At 43.4% G+C, this 21,192-nt stretch overlaps 1 protein-coding gene across 1 annotated transcript in view; it reads left to right on the forward strand.

Moving 5' to 3' along the window:
- The window catches only part of SKOR2 (SKI family transcriptional corepressor 2), a 27,257-nt gene extending 7,565 nt beyond the window's left edge, over positions 1 to 19,692 (forward strand). The window contains exons 4-8 of the mRNA XM_051803669.1: positions 3,359 to 3,424; positions 3,816 to 3,914; positions 8,612 to 8,679; positions 17,314 to 17,378; positions 19,517 to 19,692. Coding sequence (XP_051659629.1) covers positions 3,359 to 3,424; positions 3,816 to 3,914; positions 8,612 to 8,679; positions 17,314 to 17,376 — 296 coding nt within the window. The 3' untranslated portion in view covers positions 17,377 to 17,378; positions 19,517 to 19,692. The remainder of the gene's footprint in view (positions 1 to 3,358; positions 3,425 to 3,815; positions 3,915 to 8,611; positions 8,680 to 17,313; positions 17,379 to 19,516) is intronic.
- The last annotated feature ends 1,500 nt before the right edge of the window (positions 19,693 to 21,192 follow it).

Consider the following 21,192-nt stretch of genomic DNA (forward strand, 5'->3'; position numbering starts at 1 on the left):
TGAGACAGTGGAGTTGTCTGGGACAGTGTGGAATTTTTCTAGCTGCTGTTTGAAGAGCGCTCCAAGAGCTTCCTCGGGAAGGATTGCAGGATATCCACTCTTACAGGCGGCACGGCACAAAGAGGTAACCTGGCCGCGTCTGGTTTGGTTTTTTTACAACGAGGTCAAAGTGCACTTCTTTTTGGGGAGAATAAATTTAGAAATGTTGAAAAACCCGAACATTAAAAATTCAAAACCTCGCTGCCCCAGCGGGCGCAGAGCTCGTAAAGCGGCGGCACCACAAGAGCCGACATTGTGCCGGCGCACGGACTGGGACCTCTGTTTGCCACAGTGCTGATTTTCGAGTCATTCTGAGGTGTGTCTAATCACAGACATCATCTCTGCTGTACCCACCCCCCCATCCACGTGGATGAATGCTCCCATCCCAGGTTAGGAAAGCCATAACAATGTCTGTGCACCCGAGCTCATCGGGAAGAACAGAGGCACCGGAGGCTTTCTCTGGGGCGGCTTAAACCAGCTGCAAATACTTCCATCTCCTTTTCCAGCAGATGGATGAGATAGTTTGATTTTTTCCTAGTAAACTTAAATAAATCTCTTTTAAAGAAAACCTTTTTGTCCACGCCAGGGGCTGCCCAGCTTTCAGTGCTGTTTCTAAACCCTGCTACAAGTTTGTGTGTAGACAAGGCCCAGGAGAGTTATGGTGGAGCTATTAGGAGGGGGAAGTGATTTTTTCCTTAGACTGATTAAAATTCTTTGGGCTTTCTGTTTGTTTGTTTTTAAACACCTATTTAGCTTTTAATTAACATTTAAGAGAAAGGAAGCTGGTTAAATATTCAATACCTCCTCCCTTTCAATTAAGGTAGAGCAGCACACAAGGCATGATGAGGCCTCTGGGAAGTACGGAAAAACGGAGAAGAGCAGGCTCCTGATTATCATTTTCAGGGGGACTGGAAAGGTGAAACCCATCTGATTATTATCGCCATTAACAATAACAATGTTGAGACTGTTTTTTTGACATCAGAAAGTGGTTTAAAAATGCCGTTATTCTGCAAAACCATATATACTGGGTTTTTCCTTTAAATACCTTCATGTTTCCAGTCCCATTCTTCACTTATTTCAGGAGTAAGGATGGAGGATTTTATAACAAGCCTTTTTGTCAGCTTATTAGGGAGGCTGCAGATGCCGGAGAAGTTGTTCTTCATGCTACATGTCCTTATTTTCATTTTGATGCAGCTTTTTCTGTCTCAGCGAGTCAGCAGCCTCAAATCATATGGCCCTGAAAGCTCAAACGAGCCAGTGGGAAGGAGCTATGTTGTCACCATGCTCTAGTGTCTTCCCCTTTTTCTTCCTCCCCCTTGAAAAATCCAGTTACCTTCCGTCTGTGAGCCTGTTATCCCTCAAAATTGCACATAAAACTTGTAGAAAAGAATACCTCAGTGGAAGAAACGGATTGGAAACCTACTGGTATTTATAATTCAATAAATATCCTTCCTGAACTTAAATTCCCCCCTTTTGATGGTAACGTACTCTAATTTATTTAATAATATATTTATTTGGTTATCAATCCAGTTTAAAACACAATTATGTTAGCTAAAAAAAAAAAAAAAAGACCCTTTTGCATTGTGGAATCTCCTCGAACCGCTGCCCAAAAAGTGATATATTTTTAAGCTTGCTATTTCTTTTACTGCAGTGAGACAACTCTAGAAAATACTTCGTTTTTATAAAAAAAAAAAAAAAAAATTAAAAAAATATTTTTTTATCACTATGTTACATAAACAGGTTTTTAAAATGGAATTGTTGACACCAGATACCAGTTGTGTAAATGTATGTGCCTGAATGAGTGGTTGCTTTTTGGCTTTTTTTTTAAGGAATGAAGAGAAAGCAAATGATAAAATGCATAGCTATTGGACAGGTTTCATATAGTAAGACTTCAAGGTTTACTGGATATAAGATTGCATCGATTTTTAAAAACAGAAATAAATGTTTTGCAGAAAGATTTCTGACTGCATATATAACAGGACTTTCCAATTCAACTTTAAAATTAACCCACTGTGATGACACAATTATTTTTAAAGTGACTGTTGTCTGTTGTGTGGTGACCTATTCAGTGCTATGGATTTTTATTTAAAAAAACCAAACAAACAGAACAACAAAAAACCAAGATGTTTTCTCCATGATTCTCTCTTCCAAATACATAAACACATGAGTAGATTTATATAAATGTCTCTTGTGATTACTTATCAGCAGAGTTAATGATGTGTATTTACTGGCTGGACTAAAACAAGAATTAATCCAATTACTTCAATAATTGGTTATTTACCAAATATTCTCTTAATTATCGAGAGTCCATTTCTATTTCAGCTGTAAATAACAGAAAATCTCCCATCAATTTCAGCTAAAGTGGTATTTTTTCTTTTAAAAACAGTTTTTCATAGCTTTTTGTTCAAAACCCGATTCATAGAAATCAGAGGAAAATTTCACAGTTCCAGAGGATAATGAAAATAACACCTTTTGTCAGAAGGTTCGATTTTTAAGTCATACTGTCATCCAGGTGAACTCAACAGCAGGTGAAGTTTTTTTTTTTTTTTAAATTTAAGTTGTAAAGGAAAAAAGCTGAAGGAAGTAGCATGCATGTGTCTGGAAACAGTCAAATTCTCTTATCCAGAAAATTCTGTGCTATAGTATGATCAAAAGTTAACTTGAGCAACCTAAGACTGAAGTCCCTGAATTGGTTGACCTCAGAGCTGTATCTTTTAGATGCAAATACCACTAATGTCAATTTTATCTCAGCTGGATATAAATTATATCCAGTTACAACATGCCCGTGCCACGGAGCTCTGGGAGATGATAAAGCTGAGGAGCTGACGAAGGCGAAAAGGCAGGTGCAAAGAAAGGGATTTTGCCTGTGGATTTTGGAGCAGGGTCCTGCCCAGGTGGACAGCACAGACTTCCCGTGGCGAGGAGGAGAGATGAGGCTGTGGAGAAGGCTCTTCCCTTTCTCAGCTTGCTCCTGGTTGTTCTCTGATAGGAGCATCTTCAAGAGGGGTTAGAGGGAAAGCAGGGATCCATTTGGCAAGAAGAACCATCCTGGATGCTGAGGAGATACTGTCTGCAAGAGCCTGTGCTGTAGGCAGATACTTCAGTAAACGAGAAGAAAGCATGAGTTTGCGAAATATTTGTGCTATGCACACACAGATAATGTAGATAAAGCTCAATCTTACTCTTTGTGTTTCCCCCCCCCCTTTATTTTTTTCTCCAGATTCTCTGAAGCGGCTGCATAGTAAGGACAACACTGACAAAAAAAAAAAAAAGGCACTATCAGTAAATCAATAACTTCTTTTCTTTGTTTTTTTTTAAGGAGAACACACACAAGAAACCAATTCACCTCATTCGCTGAAGAAGGATGTGGAAAACATGGGGAAAGGTAAAATAAATAAGGGCCTCTTACATTATAAAACTGCTCTTTGTTTTAATAGAATATGAGGGTAATAGGGAGCACTTTTGTTCTGCACCATATTTTAAGCTTGTCAAGTAACATATGAATAATATATGGACCTTTGGGTGGATATAATTGAGATTAATGCATATATATCAATCAATACATGACACTGTAATATAATACTTTAAAATAATATATTACATTGATTTATATTCATGGCTTTCTGCACAAAATCTATTGTAGGTCTATGCAACGCTTTTTTTTTCCTAATAAGCGCTAAAATATTTTGTCTTATAGTAATGAATTGCTCTGCAACTGTTCCTTCAAGAATTATTTACACAGACTATCACACCCACTTTTCTCTTCTCTTTGTTAGAGGAGCTCCAGAAGGTTTTGTTTGAGCAGATCGACTTACGAAGGAGACTGGAACAGGAGTTCCAGGTGTTGAAAGGAAACGCGTCTTTCCCAGTCTTCAGTAAGACACATCTCTGTGGTTTTGGTGCTGTGTGTGCGTGGTTGGTTGTTGCCAGGTTGATAAAATGGGAGAGTAATGTTCTCAGTTGTGTTGCCAGGATCTTTGGCTTAGTTCTGCTGAGGCAGGTTGGACGGGGCTCAGAGCAACCTGGTCTGGTGGAAACTGTCCCTTCCCATGGCAGGGGGTTGGAATTAGATGGTCTTTAAGGTCCCTTCCAGCACAAACCACTCCGTGATTCTACAGTGGCACTTCTGGTGTGGTTTTGCAGGCTGCCCAGGCAGATCTTATGTAGGGAAGATATAAAGCTGGATGTCTGTTCTGGTGTATATTTTACTGGGTTTGGTAACACTGAGTACAGGAAGGAGAAACGCTTCTGGAGCCTCTCGGGGTACGGTGATACTGGTCTTAACCAGCCTCTTAGGGGCTTTTGAAGACAAGGTGCTTCATACCCATTTTCAGGTGGTTGTAGCTGATGCTGGAGAATTCATTTGGCCTGTGTTTAAGCACGAGAGATGCCTGTTTAGATTGTTCCCCCCTGAGATGGGCTATTGGAGATGGCCCTTGCACCGCAGCTGATGAGCGCAGTGCTGCTGTCCCGGGGTGACAGAATGCACTGAGCACGTGTTAAATGAAACCAAATGGACACCTAGCAGGGCTCATGTGTTTAAAGTTTAAAGAAACTATGTTTTTCCCCTTCCTATAGCATCAGATAGGCAAGTTCAGGGAAGCAAGGAAGTGCAAAGACTCTGGGAATGACTCTGTCTTCAGCCCAAATATTGAAATATGTAGACAGCTCCATAAATAAAGAGTCGCCTGACGTGATACAGATAATAATGAAAGGAGTATAACCTCATCCTTCAGAATAAATCCAGTCATTACTTGGGTTTGGGAGTGAGGTAATTTTCAAATAATTTGTGTAGATCTGTGTGGTATTGGCGAAGTGGCACCTTGGAGTTTTGCCATTCAGGTCTCTTATTTATCCTTTTGTTCTTCTACAGTAAAATTAATGCTCTGCCATTGCCCATGTAAATAAACACTGCAATTAAACCACATGAAATACAATTCAAATAAAAGAAAAGAACACGTACGGCCGACCAAGGAAGTGGTGACTGCTGTATGCTGGCTTGAAAAATATGTGGTTTCAACATACCACAAAGTAGTGGTCAATTTTCTTCAGGATTAAAATAGAAAACAGATAATGTGCTATAAACAATACCTACAAGTGACCGTAAAACCTATTTACAGATTTAGATTTACCAAAAAAACCCGCCCCTCCTCCACATATAATAGAACAAGAAAAATGGTCTTTGTAAAGCAAATTAGTGTAAATCCATGATAAGGGTGGTTTGCCCTCTACAGCAGTATGTGTTCTAGCAAAAGAAAGGGGTTCTGTTCCAGGCTCTTGATGCTGAACAGGGCTGTTGCTTTAGATCAAGTATTAAAGACTACTTTGCCAGGTTTCCCAAATTAGAAACTGCCTCTGGTGGTCTTGGGTAAGGAGGAGCTAGGGAGAGAAGTGTTTGGAGATCCAGCTAAATGAAAGTTGAGGTGAAATTAAAATTGTATTGATGGATTTATCATGGCTTGGAAATACCTGAGGCTGCAGGAGGGAGCGAAGAGCAGGCAGGTTACAGGTTTTTATATCCCAGTCTGGCTCCGTGCAGCACCGGGGTGAGCAGTCATGGAGACTGGAATTCTGTCCCATCCCTAAAGCCACCAGGGACAGGAACACACTGCCAGGGTAGTTCTCAGTCCGATGGTTGGTGGTGGATCTCCCTGTGCTTTGAACTGTTCAGATGCATAAGAAGCCTTTGAATTTCGAGTCTTCTTGGTGGTTTTTTAAATAGGGGAAAACTCATCCCTGTTTCAGCAGGGAGGCAACACGTGAGATGTGAAAGGTACTGCTATGTCTCTCTAGAAAGGGCTTCTGTCAGGTTACCTGGAGTTAACTCCAAAGTCACCTTTTGTTGGGTCTTGCACTTGGAACAGAGCACATTCAGGGTATTACAGGTTAATAGTCATAAACCACTATCCACAACAGGGCTGTGCATTCTTGTGTGTAAGTGGTGGTTGGTTTCAGAGTTCTCCTCATGGAAATCACTCTTAAATGAGAACTGAGCTCATTTGCAAGCTCTTGTAGCAGTGCTATGCTCCAAGCTTCTCTGTGGCTTCTTGTACCTGCTTGAAATGTGGACTGTGGTGTTTTATAAAACAGCAGACCTTGTCTTCTGCTGCTTGCACCTGTATGTTTCATATTGCTGTTGGACTTGAAAGCCACAGGTGAGGTTTTCCGTAGGATCTCTCAAAGCAGAGATCACCTGAAGAAAATAATAAAAAAACCCCAAAGATCAGATCACTTGTAGAAAATTGGAGTGTTTGCTGTCCTGATAGAAATACAAGCACCTGTGCCTGGTGACAGGTTCTCCTGGAACCCTCCGCTGGTTTGTGCCGCTGGTGTCGGCTGCTCCGCGTTTTGTCCGTCTGCATTTAACAACCGTGGCAATAAAATGGTGGAGAAGTAGTCTGGGTACTTAAAGTATTTAATTTTGTGTTAAGAAAGCTATTTAAATATTCATATCTTTTCTCTTGGGTATTGCTTATGGCTTTGTCTGTAAGCATTCGGAGTCGGATTAATGCTGCCGGAAAAAAAAAACCCAACACTCTCCCTGCCATTAACACCCATTTCCACTGTGAGCTTGGACATTTGCCGTGCAGGACTGAGAAAAATTTCTGAGCTATTTGTTCTGAGAGGTGATGAGCCCGTAAAGAGGCAGTCAGGAGGAAAGTGTTGAGGAAAGATGGAAAATTTCTCCTTAAAGCCTGCTCAGAGTGAAGCTGGAGGACCTCAATAGGAATTAGCACAGATTTATCAGCCTTCAGTGACCAGGGCAGGAGGGAATCACCTTTTTATACAGCATGACTTTTCTGGGGGTAGGAAAAGAGGAATTGTAAACCTGCTTTATTTCTGTTGGCTTATTTTTATTATCAAGTTGGAGTAGTAGAGGGGGGAATAAGCTGAAAAGTTCTGTGGGAATTTACTTGAAATACAAAGAACTGCATTTGGATGTTATCATGTCCCTTTCTATGTGACAGTGCTGGACTCCTGATGGTTTCAGCCCACCAAATTTTATCTTTCTTTGTTTCACTGCTCTTTTCCTGCCTCCTTGCCTTTTAAATAGCAACTTGACTCTTCATTCAGAGAGGGCAAAATTCACGTGTAAAAGAGGAGGACAGAGCTCTGCCCCCTTGTACTTTCTTCCAGCCTTGCTATGCCCGCTCTTGATGGCGACAAATCCCCTTTTCCCTGCAGATGAGGGACATCCTTCCCCTCCACTGAGTCGTGCCACAGCTGCTCTCCTGCCTTCCTGCTCCTGTTTTTCGGGGTTGGGAAGTGGTGCAGAGGCTGCACGGCCAGTTTGGGAGCGGGTGAGTTCCCAGCGTTGCAGCAGCACAGGTTATTTATAGGAGCTGCACAGTCTCACCTGGGCCCAGATCTTTCCATTGCATTTTAGGCAGTTCTGCCACTCACAGTGCTGTGCTATCAAAGCATCCCAGTCCTTTAATCCATTAATCCTCCCAACCCACTTGGCAGGTGAAGCAGCGCTGTTACTCGTGCTTTGCTTGTAGTGAAAGGAGACATGGAGACACACGGAGTCCAGCAGAGCCAAAAGGCTTCCTGACTCCCAGGCTAGTGTCCCAGCAGCCAGCGTGACTGTGTAACTCTTTTAATTGGTTACCTGTAAATAAACCATTTTAGCTACCTTGGCCTTGCAGTTCCCTTCTCCGGGCTCTCCATGGTGTTTTCCAATGGCATTCACCTCACTGGTTCCGTGCTCCAGGACAAACTTATTTTCTGGGTTGAAATGATACTGGTTGGAACGGGTTTTCTTTCCCCTTCCATTTAACAGTCCATCACTGCACCCAGATCTCCACCAAGGCAGCTCTTCAAGTTACTTGGTTCTTGTCAATAGTTTTGTTTATGTTTTTCTTTTTCCCACCCTCCAACAGCAATGTTATGGAACACAGACCAGCAGTTAATCTTCTACCGAATGAAATTTTGTCTGAAATGGTTACTTAGGAGGAAAATAATGGAAGGAAGATCTACTGGAGCAGGAAGGCAGGACTGTGCTATAGCCCAGCTGTTCAGGCTCTTTTCTTTCAAAGACTTTTTCCCTTCTGAGTTCCGCGTCACTGTTTCTAGAGCTTTAGTCTGAGTTTTATTCAAAGCCATCAGCACAGTGTTACACACCACAAATCAAACCCTGCATCCTTGAACGCTTTCTCCTCTCAGATGTTGGACATCGCTGTTGTTGTCCAACAGATTTATGCCAAAGCAAAGGAGAGCAGTTTTTGCTCCTCTCTTCAGTGTTGGTAGAAGTTTGAGTAATGACTGCAGAGCCTTGCCCATCAAGAAAAATAACTGGGAATAAATGATAGCAACAGAAACTTAGCAGCCTAGATCTGCTGATTGGGGAAGTAGCCAAATCTGATTTTTTTCACAGTTTTTCTGTTGTCTGTAGTGTCTTCTAATACATAAGGTTTTTTTAGGCACGCATTTTAATTGGCTGAAAGGCTTTGTGTAGTGCTTCAGTTCCTCAGTGGTGATTGGGTTTGATATAATTTGATTTATATGAATTCTGCTGTGTGGTCTCTGCTTTAATTATTGCATCTACTTTTTTTTGTCCCCCCTCACACAGATAATTTTCAAGATCAGATGAAGCGGGAACTGGCATACAGAGAAGAAATGGTACAGCAGCTACAAATTGTAAGTTTGCCTTCTCCACTGAAAATGCTATGAGCTGCTGCTTTATGTTCTTTAAATGCACACCTCAAACTTCTCCTTTGTGAGCCATGCAGATGCACTGTCACCGAGCTCCTATTACCTTGTAGTTAGCAAGACCTAAGTGTGCAGTTCTCAGCTGGTTTAGAGCCTAATTACCTGGAGATTTACTTTCATACAGTAACCAGATGGGTCTTCATGTTTCAGCTAAATGAAATGTGTTGACTCAACACCGAGAGGTGCTTCAGCAGGGAGGAATGGGAGCATTGTATCAGCAAACAGTTAAATGTTTCTACCTCATGTGAGCTGCCAAGGGGTGCATTTCAGCCCTCGGTAGGGAATCTGTGCGAGCCCAGCTTCTCACCAGCAAATAAACCTTAGGATGTGTCTTTTTCACGTTTCAGACACTAGAAGAAGTGCTTAACTCAGCAGTAAAGGATCGAGTTGCCAAAACACAGTTCAGTGCAGGCACACTTTACTGTTGGGTCTCTTGCTTGTTATTTTAAAATCAAGAGGGATTTTGCCTGTGTGTTAGTGCAACTCTAGATCATCACATACAACTGTGCTGTTTTGAAAACTTGACATGCTTTTAATCCAGTGCAAGGAAGGCGGCTGGAGCATGGGAAGATGTTTCATACTCAAACACTGATTAGTGGTTTTAAGAGCAGGGCATAGTAACAAACAGGAGGCTGTCAGCTAATACTTGCTTTGCTAGTGCTTTCTCCATGATCAGTCTGACATTATTTAACAGCCCTTTGTGTCGAGACAGCTTTGCCAAATATCCCCTCTTCCCTGAATCAACCCCGTGCTCCAGCACCTTAAATTTTCCTTCTGCTTGTCGTGGGCCATGGTGCAGAGAAGGCATGGTCCAGCCTCCTGGTACTGTCATTTTCTAATTGATGGGTTAGGACATAAAAACAAAGCTGAAGGCCAGGATTGTCAAACCTGTGTGCCGGCGTTTGGACGCATTTAGGACTGGCCTTATTTTTAGAGCTGCCGAACGTTCACGCGCCCTGTTCCTGCTGACTTCAGAGATTTCAATGAGAGATGGAGGGTGTTTGAAAGAGGTTGGTAATGGAGGAAACTCAAGTCCAGAACATCTCTGGATATTTTTTTTTTTTTTGCTGCTGGTCTCCACTCTTTTCCTTTAATGTGTCCAGCTCTTACCACGTCCCTCTTTGTTGATGCCAGGCAGGGAGTTTGGCTTGATCTGTGAATTTCATTTGTCACAGAAGATGTTAATTAGGATGCCACCCCTGAAAAGCACCCCTACTGCTTTGTATTTGAGGCAGGTCACCTGCCCAGTTCCTGCTGTGAAGCACAGAGTTTACAGGGCCACCTCAGCCTTTATCTCTTGTGTCAGCTGAGCTTGGAGCTAACAAGCTCCCCTTCCCAAAGAGAGAATGGATCACCCCTGCCATTCACTTTGTGTCCCAGTCGTGAAGTTGCTTCTGAAACTGGATATCCCAGACTTCCAGTGAGCCAGCTGTGGTCATTTTTTTCTGATTTTCTTGGGCAGGAAAAGAAATACGATCATGTAATTCACACCCTTTCCACTTACTGACGCAGGCTACGGAAAGACTAATAGTCATTTAATCATTAAACAGAGCTGTCTGAATGTACTTACAGGGAATAGTTTCAACATTTAATGCACTGCCCCAGCAATTCAGGACCTCTTCCCTCACTGTCGCTGCCTGAGTTTAATTATTACTAATAGGAATGTTGTCAAATCATCAAGTCAAGTCCTTATGCTCGTATTTGTGAGGCGGGTTGTGACACTGAGACACATAAAAGGATATTTGCATATGCAGAAGTGAGAGACTGCTGCAAATAACGAGTGTGTCTGTTTAAGACTGGTAAAGAAATCTTCAGCTGATGTCTTGGTTGATAACTGAGATGGAGTCAGCACTTTTGAGGTGATAATCCCTGCAGTTACTTTAATTCATTCATGTGAATATATCTTGTATGTTTATGTCCTAGAATTAAGATTAATGAACTGAATGTGGTAACGATAGAACTACTTTGGCCTTCTTGGGTTATGGCATGGATGAATTAAAGCTTTTGGTGCAGAATACATGAGAAGCATGGCTACTTTTGATTTTTTTTTTTTTAATTGTTGTTATTTTTTTTAAACCAGCGGCAGGTTGGTTTTTTTTGTACCTGAGATGCTGTACTGTTGCTTTAACAGAACTTTAGCCAAATTTTCCTGTTAACATAGAAGTGCAAAGAGAAAAGCAGAAGTATTTTATGCATACTTAAATCCTAATTTTACTTAGACCTTCACCTTTGCAGTGTTGAACTCCAAATTTACTGGTATAATTAGACACAGAACTTGGCTTAATTGCTTCTTAAAAATTATTTTACAAACAATGTAAATGCCCAGAGTCAGGGGGTTTTTTTGGCTCTTCTCACTGCTGAAGGATTATACAACTTAAATTAGTCCTTCCTGAATATCCCTGGAGGGATTTAACAGCTGCGTGGATGTGGCACTTGGGGCCATGGGTTAGTGGTGGCCTTGGCAGTGCTGGGGAATGGTTGGACTTGATGACCTTGTAGGGCTTTTCCAACCTAAACAATTCTGTGATTCCCTGATCCCTTGTAACCGTGATCACCAGAGGCAGGTTTTGCCAGAACGATGGTTTCACTCCCCCTGTACTGTAACCCCTCAAGCTGCCTAAACCATCTTTGGCGTGTTTCCTGTGTCAAAAATACCTGGAATACAAGAGGCAGGAAAAAAAAATTAAGCAAATACAGTGGCATCTGACAGCTTTCCAGCGCCAGCTCCTGCTGTAGGCTGAGTGTGGCACGGAAAGCACTGGGTGAAGGTGGTGCGCGGTCCGTGCCCGGACGGTGCTGGACAGTGGCCGGCGATGCTTTTTTCTCCCGTTTTTGGGTTTTTTTGGGGGGAAATCCATCGCGGAGCTGCGGCCGCGGGATGGATCGGCGGGGCCGGGCGCCCTCTGCCGCCCCCCGCCCCACACTGCACCCGCCGGCGGCCTCTCCCTTCCTCGTCCAAAGCCTCGCTTAAAGCAGGGCTTAATCAGCGGGGGGGGGGGGGGGGGGATATTTCAGTGCCCTGCCCTCTCCGGGGTTAAAGAATAATGATATTTTGTGTCTTCCGGAAAGTTGGAAGCAAGGCTCTGATCGTTGGGAAAACGGGGTGGGTCCTGTCCTGTTCTGTGTTCAGTGATGGATGTTGAGTTCTTTGGGCACAGCCTGGCTTGGCAGGGTGCTGGGGCAGCAGGACGTTGTGTGGCCACCAGTTTTGATGAGAATCACAAGATGGTTCAGGTTAGAAGGGACCTGGATGACTGGAGGTCGTCTGGTCCAACCTTCCTGCTCAAGCAGGATCCCCCCAGGGCACGTTACTCAGAATTGTTCTTGTTCACAGGCACACACACTTATAATAACAGGTAAAAGAGCATTTCCAGGCAGCTTTTGAATATCTCCAGTGAGGAAGACTCCACGACATGTCTGGGAAGGTTGTTCCAGTGCTCAGTCACCCTCACAGTGAAGAATTTCTTCCTGATGTGGAGGTGAAACTCCCTGTGTTTCAGAGAAAAGGATTTGATCAGTGTCTGGAGCAGCTACCAGAAAGTTTTGCAACCTGTTTGTGCCAAGCTCTCAGCCAAGTGCCAGGGAACAACTGATTTCCACTCATATTTAACTGGAAAATGGATCTCAGATCAGTGAATTAATTTTTTTCTGCCTCCTCTTTCAAAGTGCTCTCTCCCAGATTGGTTGAGCACAGTGCGGGCACTCAGAGGCCATATATAAAATATGGGGTTTACATATGAATCCTGTTGTGCCAGGGGAGGTTTAGAATGGATATTTGGGAAAATTTCTTCACTGAAAGTGTTGTCAAGCCCTGGCACAAGCAGCCCAGGGCAGTGGTGGAGTCCCCATCCCTGGAGGGATTTAAAAGCCCCGTGGAAGTGGCAGCTGGGAACATGGATTAGTGATGGCCTTGGCAGTGCTGGGGGAATGGTTGGACTTGGTGATCTTAGAGGGCTTTTCAGCCTAAAAGGTTCTGTGATTTGGTGGATCATCTGGCTGTTGTCACTAAGCTGTACGAAAAGGGCCAGAGAGAAGGAATTGCTGCAAATTCCAGGCAGGTAAATTCTCTCAGGTAAATTGTCTCATGACACACATGGTATGGCCTTAGAAGAGCCTCACCTGCCTTTAGAGTTGTCAGTTTCTGTCCAGTGTTTACCAGAATTCATCTGCCAGGACAGTGCAGCACCTTAAGAAAGTATTGAGTCAGCTCCTACTTGAGACTCTGTATCTCTCTGATACTGTTTTCTGAGCAACTGTGTTAGTGGATCAAATTTTAAAGGCATGAACTTTCTTCCAAGCTGCCTGGTGAGAGAAGAAGATCAGGAGCAGCATTCCCAACGTGATGATTTTTATCCTTTAATGTTTTCGTGAACCCCTCTCAAACGTTGCCACAGAGAAGTAGAACTCTGTCTCCTGAAAACAGAGTTGCTTTTCCTAATTTCCTATCAGAGCTCCCTTACAAGTAGTTTCTGGGTTCCCAGGGAGTCTGACCTCAGTGGTGACCTGTCCATCAGGAAAAGCTCAGTTCATCACCCACTGTGGTTTAGAACATCAGGTAGTGACCAATCCCACTAATTTTATGTCGGGGTAAAAGATGGCAGTTTTTTGAGATTTGCTGGAAAATGTGAAATACTCAGGCAGTCCTTTGTCTCTCCAGATTAAATGGGAACTGTTGGTTTGGTTTTGTTTGGGGTATTTTAATTTCTTAACTGACTTGCTCCTTAGTAGCCTAACTTTGGGCTGATAATAATGTTCAGAGCTCAGAACTGGATCCATCTGGAACCCTTCTATGTTTTATGGCTTTCTGCTCTAAGTGCTACGTTGAATCAACTCTGTTCTTCACAGTCAGGCAATTAAATAAATCGGGAACTCTACACCTGCAAAACTGATTTCCATCTCTGCACCATCTTTAAAGAATCACAGGGAATGTTTAAAAGAAGAAAAAAATCTACTATGTGGTAATACTGGTAAATCTTCAGAGGTATGAGATCATGTTCCTCTGGGTGCCACTGTAATTAAAAAACAAACAAACAAACAAACCACCAGAGAGTTTAATTCCTCTTTTAGGTTGTACATGGAAAGTTGGTGCTTTGTACAACTAATTTATTCATTGTACAAACAAGGAGTATCCCTATTTTTGTGTGTGGAGGCCTCGGTCTCTGCACAGCTGTCACTCCAGTTTCAAGAAGAGGAAATATGAAATTGCAGTGCTTTATGGGCATTTCTGCTTTTTGTCCTCTCCTTGAAGTGGTCCAGCTGGAATGGCTGACCTTGACAAGAGTGTCAGAGGCAAACAGTTGTTCAGCAGAATGGCTCCTGGATTTCTTGAGCTGCATCTTGTGCTCGAGTGCCTGTTCACAGGCACACACCTATAATGACGGGTAAAAGAGCATTTCTGGAACCGTGTGTCCTGCAGACTCCGAGGGAGATTTCATCACCTTGCCCTCCCAAACCAGAAGTTCTAATTAACTTTTTCTTCTGTGCTCTAGCAGTTGGGATGATACTGTGTTCTGTTATCCTCATTTGATTTTTGGTGGAGTTCTCTCTGGGTTTAGTGTTATGAATTGGGAACATGTCCTTTTGATGCTGAAGGTAGAATACACATCCCTGAATGGGCACACAAAAGTGAGCTGACAAGTGCTATTTTCACCAAAATTCTATTTTATTTGCTACTATTGCCTTTTTTTTTTTAAGACAAGTGAGCAAAATTTTTATCTTGACAATACATCTGTGTATGCCTTGGTAGGATAGAGCTGGACCTCCTTCTCCCATAAATTCAAATGTTAGAGAAAAGGAACGCCTTGCAGAGATATTAAAAATAGAAGCAAGAGCTTCGTTTCCCTTAGAATCTGCAGAAAGTCTGATCAAAAATGGGTGTGGATGTACAGAGAACCACAAACACATCCTCTGCTATTGCCTGGGTGCAAAATCTGTTTTCTGAGCAACAGAAGTCAGGGTGATGTGTCTTTGTGTACCCCACTAGAGATGGGCTGAAAAGGTGATGACTCTGAAAGAGGATGGTGTGCCAAAGCTCCTTTGGTGTCCAAGTGTCTGTAGCAGGGATCAGACCTGCACTTTAGAAATGAATCAATCCCCACTCCCACCCAATTTCCTGCACTTTGCTTTGTGTTGTGGAGCAGACCCAGAGCTTGGGTCTGGATTCCTTCCAGGTGAAAGAAATGAGGATGTGTTCAAGGAATGCACACAGGAGTGTGCTCTACCTCCTAACAGGTGATCAGTACCCAGGACTAGACTGGAGTTGGCCTGAAGGAAGAAGGACCCAGTGTCCATATTGCAGTTCCCTTGGGGTTGCTCTTCAGATCTGCCCTCTTTGTGTCATATTTCCTGTTAATGTGGGCTTAGTCATAAGAAAATGATTTCTTGCTGCTTGAATCCAAACTGCCTGCAATTTTGTTATTGCTGTAGACCCCTTTGTTAAGGGCCACCCATTGGATCTCCACGCCCATTTGAGTGCTGATCCCATCTTCATCACAACAGTCACCCTGTACGCACTGAAGGGGTGTAAATGCTATTCCACAGCAGCACCAGAGCTGCCAAATGCTCTTACAACGACAAAGGTAGAAGATGACACTGTAGGTGATTTAACTCACGAAGAAAGTAGTCATTTCCCTGTTGAACACCCACCTCTCCCAGTGACATTTATTACCAGGAGAGCGGATAAACCAACGCACGTTAAAAAGGCGCCGATGCGCCAAATATAGCGGAGAAGTGGATTAAGAACAGTTAATTTCTGACAGAATGTACCCCGTTGTATTATCTAGGTCAGTACAGCCTGGGAGATGTCCTACATAACTGGCGGCCATGCAAACCTAAGTTGCCTGTTGGCCGTGGTGAGTGGGAGAGAGGCAGAAAGCAGCGGGTGAGGCATCACAGGTCCCAGCTGGAACGTGCTGGGGTTTTTTTTTGTCTGTGGCTCCCTTTTGAATCTAAACCGTGGCCACGGGTGATCAGGTAAACAGCTTCTTTGCACCTTCCTCCCTGCTGCAGTTTGGGGAGGAGCTTTCTGGCCTTCACAAGCGCAGGGAGGCAGCTCTGTTAGTGGAGGGGAGAGCTCTGGTTTTTCGGGGCGATCTGGCTGCAAGCTTCCTGATGGCTTTTAACTTCTGCCAGGGTTAGGGGCTATAAGAGTAGTCAGCCAAAACACCTGGGTCCTTAGTCTTTTCCAGCCATCAGTGGCCTGTGCACACACATTTCCCTTTTTCCAGGGCTGTGTGGTGGAGGAAGCAGTGTGCCCCCCAGGAAAGGCTTTTGCTTTCATTCAGCCACAGACACTCCTGCTTCCTTGTGCTGCTGCTTTCAATCAGATTGACCTCCTTCCCTGAGAAATGAAAGGGTTAGTTCTTGAGCTGCAGATGCTCCATTCTTTCCCCTCATCCTGATCCTTCCCTGCTCTTTTCCTTATTAAGGTAGTCAGGGATGGATGTGTCTCTCACTGCCATTGCAGACACAATGTTTTACACCAACCCAGACACATGCTGAGCACAATTCACACAAACATCCTCACACACTGTGGGCATAATGCATTTAAAATCAAAACCAGGGATGTTCAAGAACTTAGGGGATCAGTGGATATGGATGAAAATTCACATGCTCTACCATGTCCTTAGGTGTGTGGGGCAGGTTGCTTGAACTCAGTGCATTTGCCTCTGTTGCTTCTGCTGTTTGTGCAGCTTAAGGCCTTACTGCTGACTTCAGATGACATTTTTGTCAGCTTGCAGTAACAGATTTGACATTATTTGTGAGAGTATCCTGGAGATGCTGGCAGCAGAAGCAGGTCACCTCAGTGTGCAGCAGCACCTACGAGCGTAAGGACACTGGGACACTGATTTTTTTTTTTTTATCCCAGCCTGAATTCCTCCAAAGGTCCTTCCAAAAGACATCATCAAAGAATTTGTAGTCACTTGGATTCCCAGCTATGGAGAAATCTCAGAGCAAATTAGTTTTGTTGCATTCTAAAGGCAAGGCATTGGAGAAGAGCAGCCCCGCACTGTATTCCCAGTGGCCAGTGAGCACATCATCCCACTTTGTTTCTAAATATAACTATGTTCCCTAGTATGCCCATGTTCTCTGTTTTTCTTTAATTATTTGTTCCACTTCAGTGGCTTCCCCTCAGATTGGTGCAAGTCAGAGATAACTATTATGAACTTCCTAATTATGGTGATATAAATACATGAAGTCTCATACTCCCAACCTAGTGTATCTTGGCTGTGCAGGGATCAGTGTGCATTGCCTGCTCTGTCACAGACAGCTGATTTTTTGTGATCTCTCAGGTGGCTTTACTCTTTGTCAGCAACTGATAGAAACAAAGCATCAGAAGACATCTTTTACGCTGAATTTTAAGATCTATCTGTTGCTTTAATTCAGGCCATTTTTTAGTTTCCTAAAGCCTTCAAACTTTTAATTTAAGGCGTTGTTTCCTAAAATTCCTCACTGTTTCCAGGAAGGCAAACAAACCCTTTCATTTGCAGGAGTCTCCAGCTTGGATATTGCATTAACCAAACCTTAGCTTAAAGCAGAATCTTTGCTTCTGTGTCATTCCAGATTCCCTATGCAGCAAGTTTGATCAGGAAAGAAAAGCTCGGTGCACACCTCAGCAAAAGCTAAAGGTGAGCTTGTGAAAGAAGAACCTTTGTTCCACCTGACCTGGTGTCTTTATTTGCAGCCATTGCCAGAATTAATGGGATCATTCTGTTGTTTGATGTTACTGGTTCTGGTGTCAGAGCCTTGTCTGTGGAGGTGTTTCGATACAAGCTAAAGTTGGTAACTGACACGTGGCATGAGCTGTGAGGCTTCAGTGGAGTGGGAGATAGTGCTGAGAGTTGATCATTGGGTCCTGCAGTGACAGGACAAGGGGGAATGGCTACAAACTGATGGAGGGTAGGTTTAGAGTAGATATTAGGAAGAAATTCTGTACTATGAGGGTGGAGAGCCCTGGCACAGGTTGCCCAGAGAAGCTGTGGCTGCCCCATCCCTGGAGATGTCCAAGGCCAGGTTGGACGGGGCTTGGAGCAACCTGGGATAGTGGAAGGTGTCCCTGCCCGTGGCAGGGGGTGGAATGAGATGGACATTAAGGTCCCTTCCAACCCAAAGCATTCAATGATTCTATGGTTCTGATCACCTGAGCATGTGCTTTTCTTGACACTGGAAGTGTCATCAAGGTCATTTTACTTCCCGTGGAAGGAGGGAAATACCTTGGCATTCACAGTGTAGAAAAACTGTTGATCTGTAGTTCAGTGTCCTGCAGAAGGAAATTATCCTGCTGCTCATGTGCAGGGCCTTCCTAAACCCAACACTGCATTTTTCAGAACTGTTTATTAGAAGTATTCAGTCAGTAGAAACACCATCTCCATCAACAGTGGCCTGGGAGAGTCCAGTTTTGAGTGCTAAAGTCTTGACATTTAAATAAAGTCCCCCTTTTTCCTTTTTTTGAAAAAAACCCCCCAAAAACAAAAACCAAACCAAAACAAGAGGATTAGGGATTGGAGACAGAGGCAAAAAGCTAGTAGCCCTGCTACTGTGTTATGTCACAAAATCTGGCTTGTGGATTCACTGAAAAAATCCCTGAGGAGAAGTAGTGGGATTAGAAAAAAAAAAAAGAGATCTCAGCAATGCACAAAGTAGACGTATTCAAGAGAAAGTCTGGGACATCTGAGAAGGGTTTGATAGTACAGATGAAGGAGGTTTGCCTGAGCTATGGAAGAATCAGATACTTAAAAATAAAAACATTAAGGGTAAGTATAGAGTAACCAGATAACCAATATCTGTGGCCTTGAGCTCTGCCTGCTGAGATAAGGAGATTAATCTAAGCATCTAGTTGGTCTGTTTTGGCCTCTTGTGCAGACTTTCTTATTGACTGCCAGCACTTTCTGGTTGAGTGTAGATTAATCTGAGTGCTGATTTAAAACAAATTCAGTGATATTAATACCCTGAATAAAAAAGCACACCTCCCCAGATGAGAAGCAGCAGGCCCTGCTCTCAGAGCCTTGTCCACAGCACTCGCTGTACAATAATAAAAGCCTGCCTGAGGATGGCAGCACCAGAGGAGAAGGCAGCGTTTCTTCCCAGCATCAGGTTTCCATCAGCTGACAATCCCTGCAAGGAAGGTGCTGGCACCACAGCAACGAGCATTTCCTGCCTGTCTGCCGGGAGTGTGAAGGATGGATGAGCTCCTCACGCTGTTTTTGTTTCCAGAGGCACACCATCCCTGCAGACAACAGGGATTTCTCCAAGCAGGCCCTGGTGCTTTTGAAAGATTAGTTGTTACTTAACTGCTAAGCTAAATCAGTCAAGCAGAGAATCACAACTGTATTGTTCAGGAGCAGTTTCAGGCCCTCAGATATGCCAAGCAGAAGAAAAGACTCTCCTCAAGAAGAGACGCGTAAGCACATCCCTACCCACACAGTACACCCAGGGGGTGAGGACCCTCAGTTCATGCTCTGTGTTCCTCAGCTGCCCTTGCTGGGCCTTGTGCTCCTTTCCACAGCAGGTCTTCTTGTGTTTATCCACACTGCAGTCAGTTAAAACTTGCACTTTATCATTAATGTGGGTATTTCCACAAGACCCTGCAGATACTCACTAGCAAAGGATGCTCCTAGAGCAGGTGACCTATGTGTGTCCCTTTTTCAAGGGTTGCAAATGAGTGTCATAATTCTGTGAGTATCTCAAACTTGGACTTAATGTTGGTAACACTTTCTCTCTCTTTCTCTTTCTCTCTCTCTTTTTTTTTTCTTTTTTTAATTCCCAGAGGCACAAGAGTTTTTGCAGCTGTTACCTTATAAGTTATAACCCAGTCAGAAACCTGACTTGTATATAGACTGTGAAATGGAAGTGTTTGGGGATCTAAATAACAAAAAAAATCAGGTTCCTCTGAACCTAAGGACAAGTGACCTCATAGTATCATGGACAACCATGTCAAATAGAATGTAGCAGCCATTTATTAGTAAACACAAAACCACAAAAAAAAAATGCCTGTCCTTGATCTTTTTTTTTGTTTTTTTTTTTTTTTTGGGTGGTACCAAAGTTTAAGTCTTTGTGTTTTTAGAAGGACTGTTGAAGTTGATAGAGAAAATGCTTTTGACGAATCGTGCAGATAAGCTGTGAAAGGAACTGCTGGTCCTTTCAGTGCCACAGACACTTGACAACATCTGCCAGTTCATCTCTTGCTTTGGGATAGTGGTTGTTTTATGGAAAGAAGTGAACGTCTCACCAGATGGGCCAGAACCAGATTTGGGTGGACGGATGGATGGATGGATGGATGGATAGAGCAGCGTTAGCCATACACAGTGCTTTTTAAAAGCAAACTGGAGATTCTCACACCCCTCTCCCTCGTCCCTTCCCTCCCCTGGTATTTTGCCTGCTGTACGAATTACGATTGTACTCCTCTGGAAATATTTTACAATTTAATATTGAGTGTAATTAAGAATATAATCACTGTTATCAAAAAAAGTATTTAACTCTGTTGTAGTTTCTTTATCATTCATGTGGATAAAAAGTCTATAATAAAAAAAAGAAAACTATGAGATAATAGTTGCGCTTCCCTGTAATTTAATGCTATGCTTACTCCACTAAAGCAAACAACTGGGAAATTTATCCCCAAGAATATCCTTGTATAAGTATTTTAATTCACAAATAATATGTTGAAGTGTTTCATGGTGGAAATTCTCTGCCTCTGGTTGTTTGGAAGTAGATTTAATAGCATTTCAGGAAGTGCCTTGTGGATCCACAGAAATAAAGGGAGACATGCCAAAGTTGACTTTTGAGACTGCAGACATAGTCCTCCAGGTCTTTTCTTGGTAGTGTGCAACACCCTGGTTGCCAGGGCTTTCCTGAGTGAATTCATCTCCATGCTAAAGGTCTCAGTCCCAGACACCGTCATCCCTGATCCAGAAGATCTCCCACACCAGTACAGCACCACCAGCCCCCCAGAGTGGTTCTGTCCATCCCCAGCACCTGGATGTGTTGCAGAGTCGCTCTTTCAATATTCCCCTCGTTCCCAGCAAAGGCCTGGGAGATTAAACCATCAGGCTTTACAGCTCCTCGGTGCAGCCAGAAGATCTGGAAGCCAGGGTGGGAAGGGTAAAGCCTGGTTTTGTGCCCTTTCCCTGCATAGGCTCTGGTAGTAGGTGGGCTGACAGGACTCACTGAACTGGCAGCATTATGGCCTTTGTAAGGTGAAAAAAAAGCAACAAAAGCACCAGAAAAGCTGGACCAGGTTCCATCTGTGCCAGTGCCTTGTTCCCAGTTACAGATGAAAGCAGACACTTTGTGAAAGCACACGAGCAGTGAGAGATATGTTCCCAGAATATTGTTTTAGCTACTCATGATTTACTGGTTATGGGTTTTCTGACCTAGACACGATGTCTTGTTTTTAATAACCCTCAATGGATTTTTTTCTTCCATGAACACAACCAGTGACTTTTT

Source organism: Manacus candei, unplaced genomic scaffold, assembly GCF_025592945.1.
Source record: "Manacus candei isolate 608988 ecotype Guabito, Panama unplaced genomic scaffold, ASM2559294v1 h1tg000059l, whole genome shotgun sequence".
NCBI classification, from domain to species: Eukaryota; Metazoa; Chordata; class Aves; order Passeriformes; family Pipridae; genus Manacus; species Manacus candei.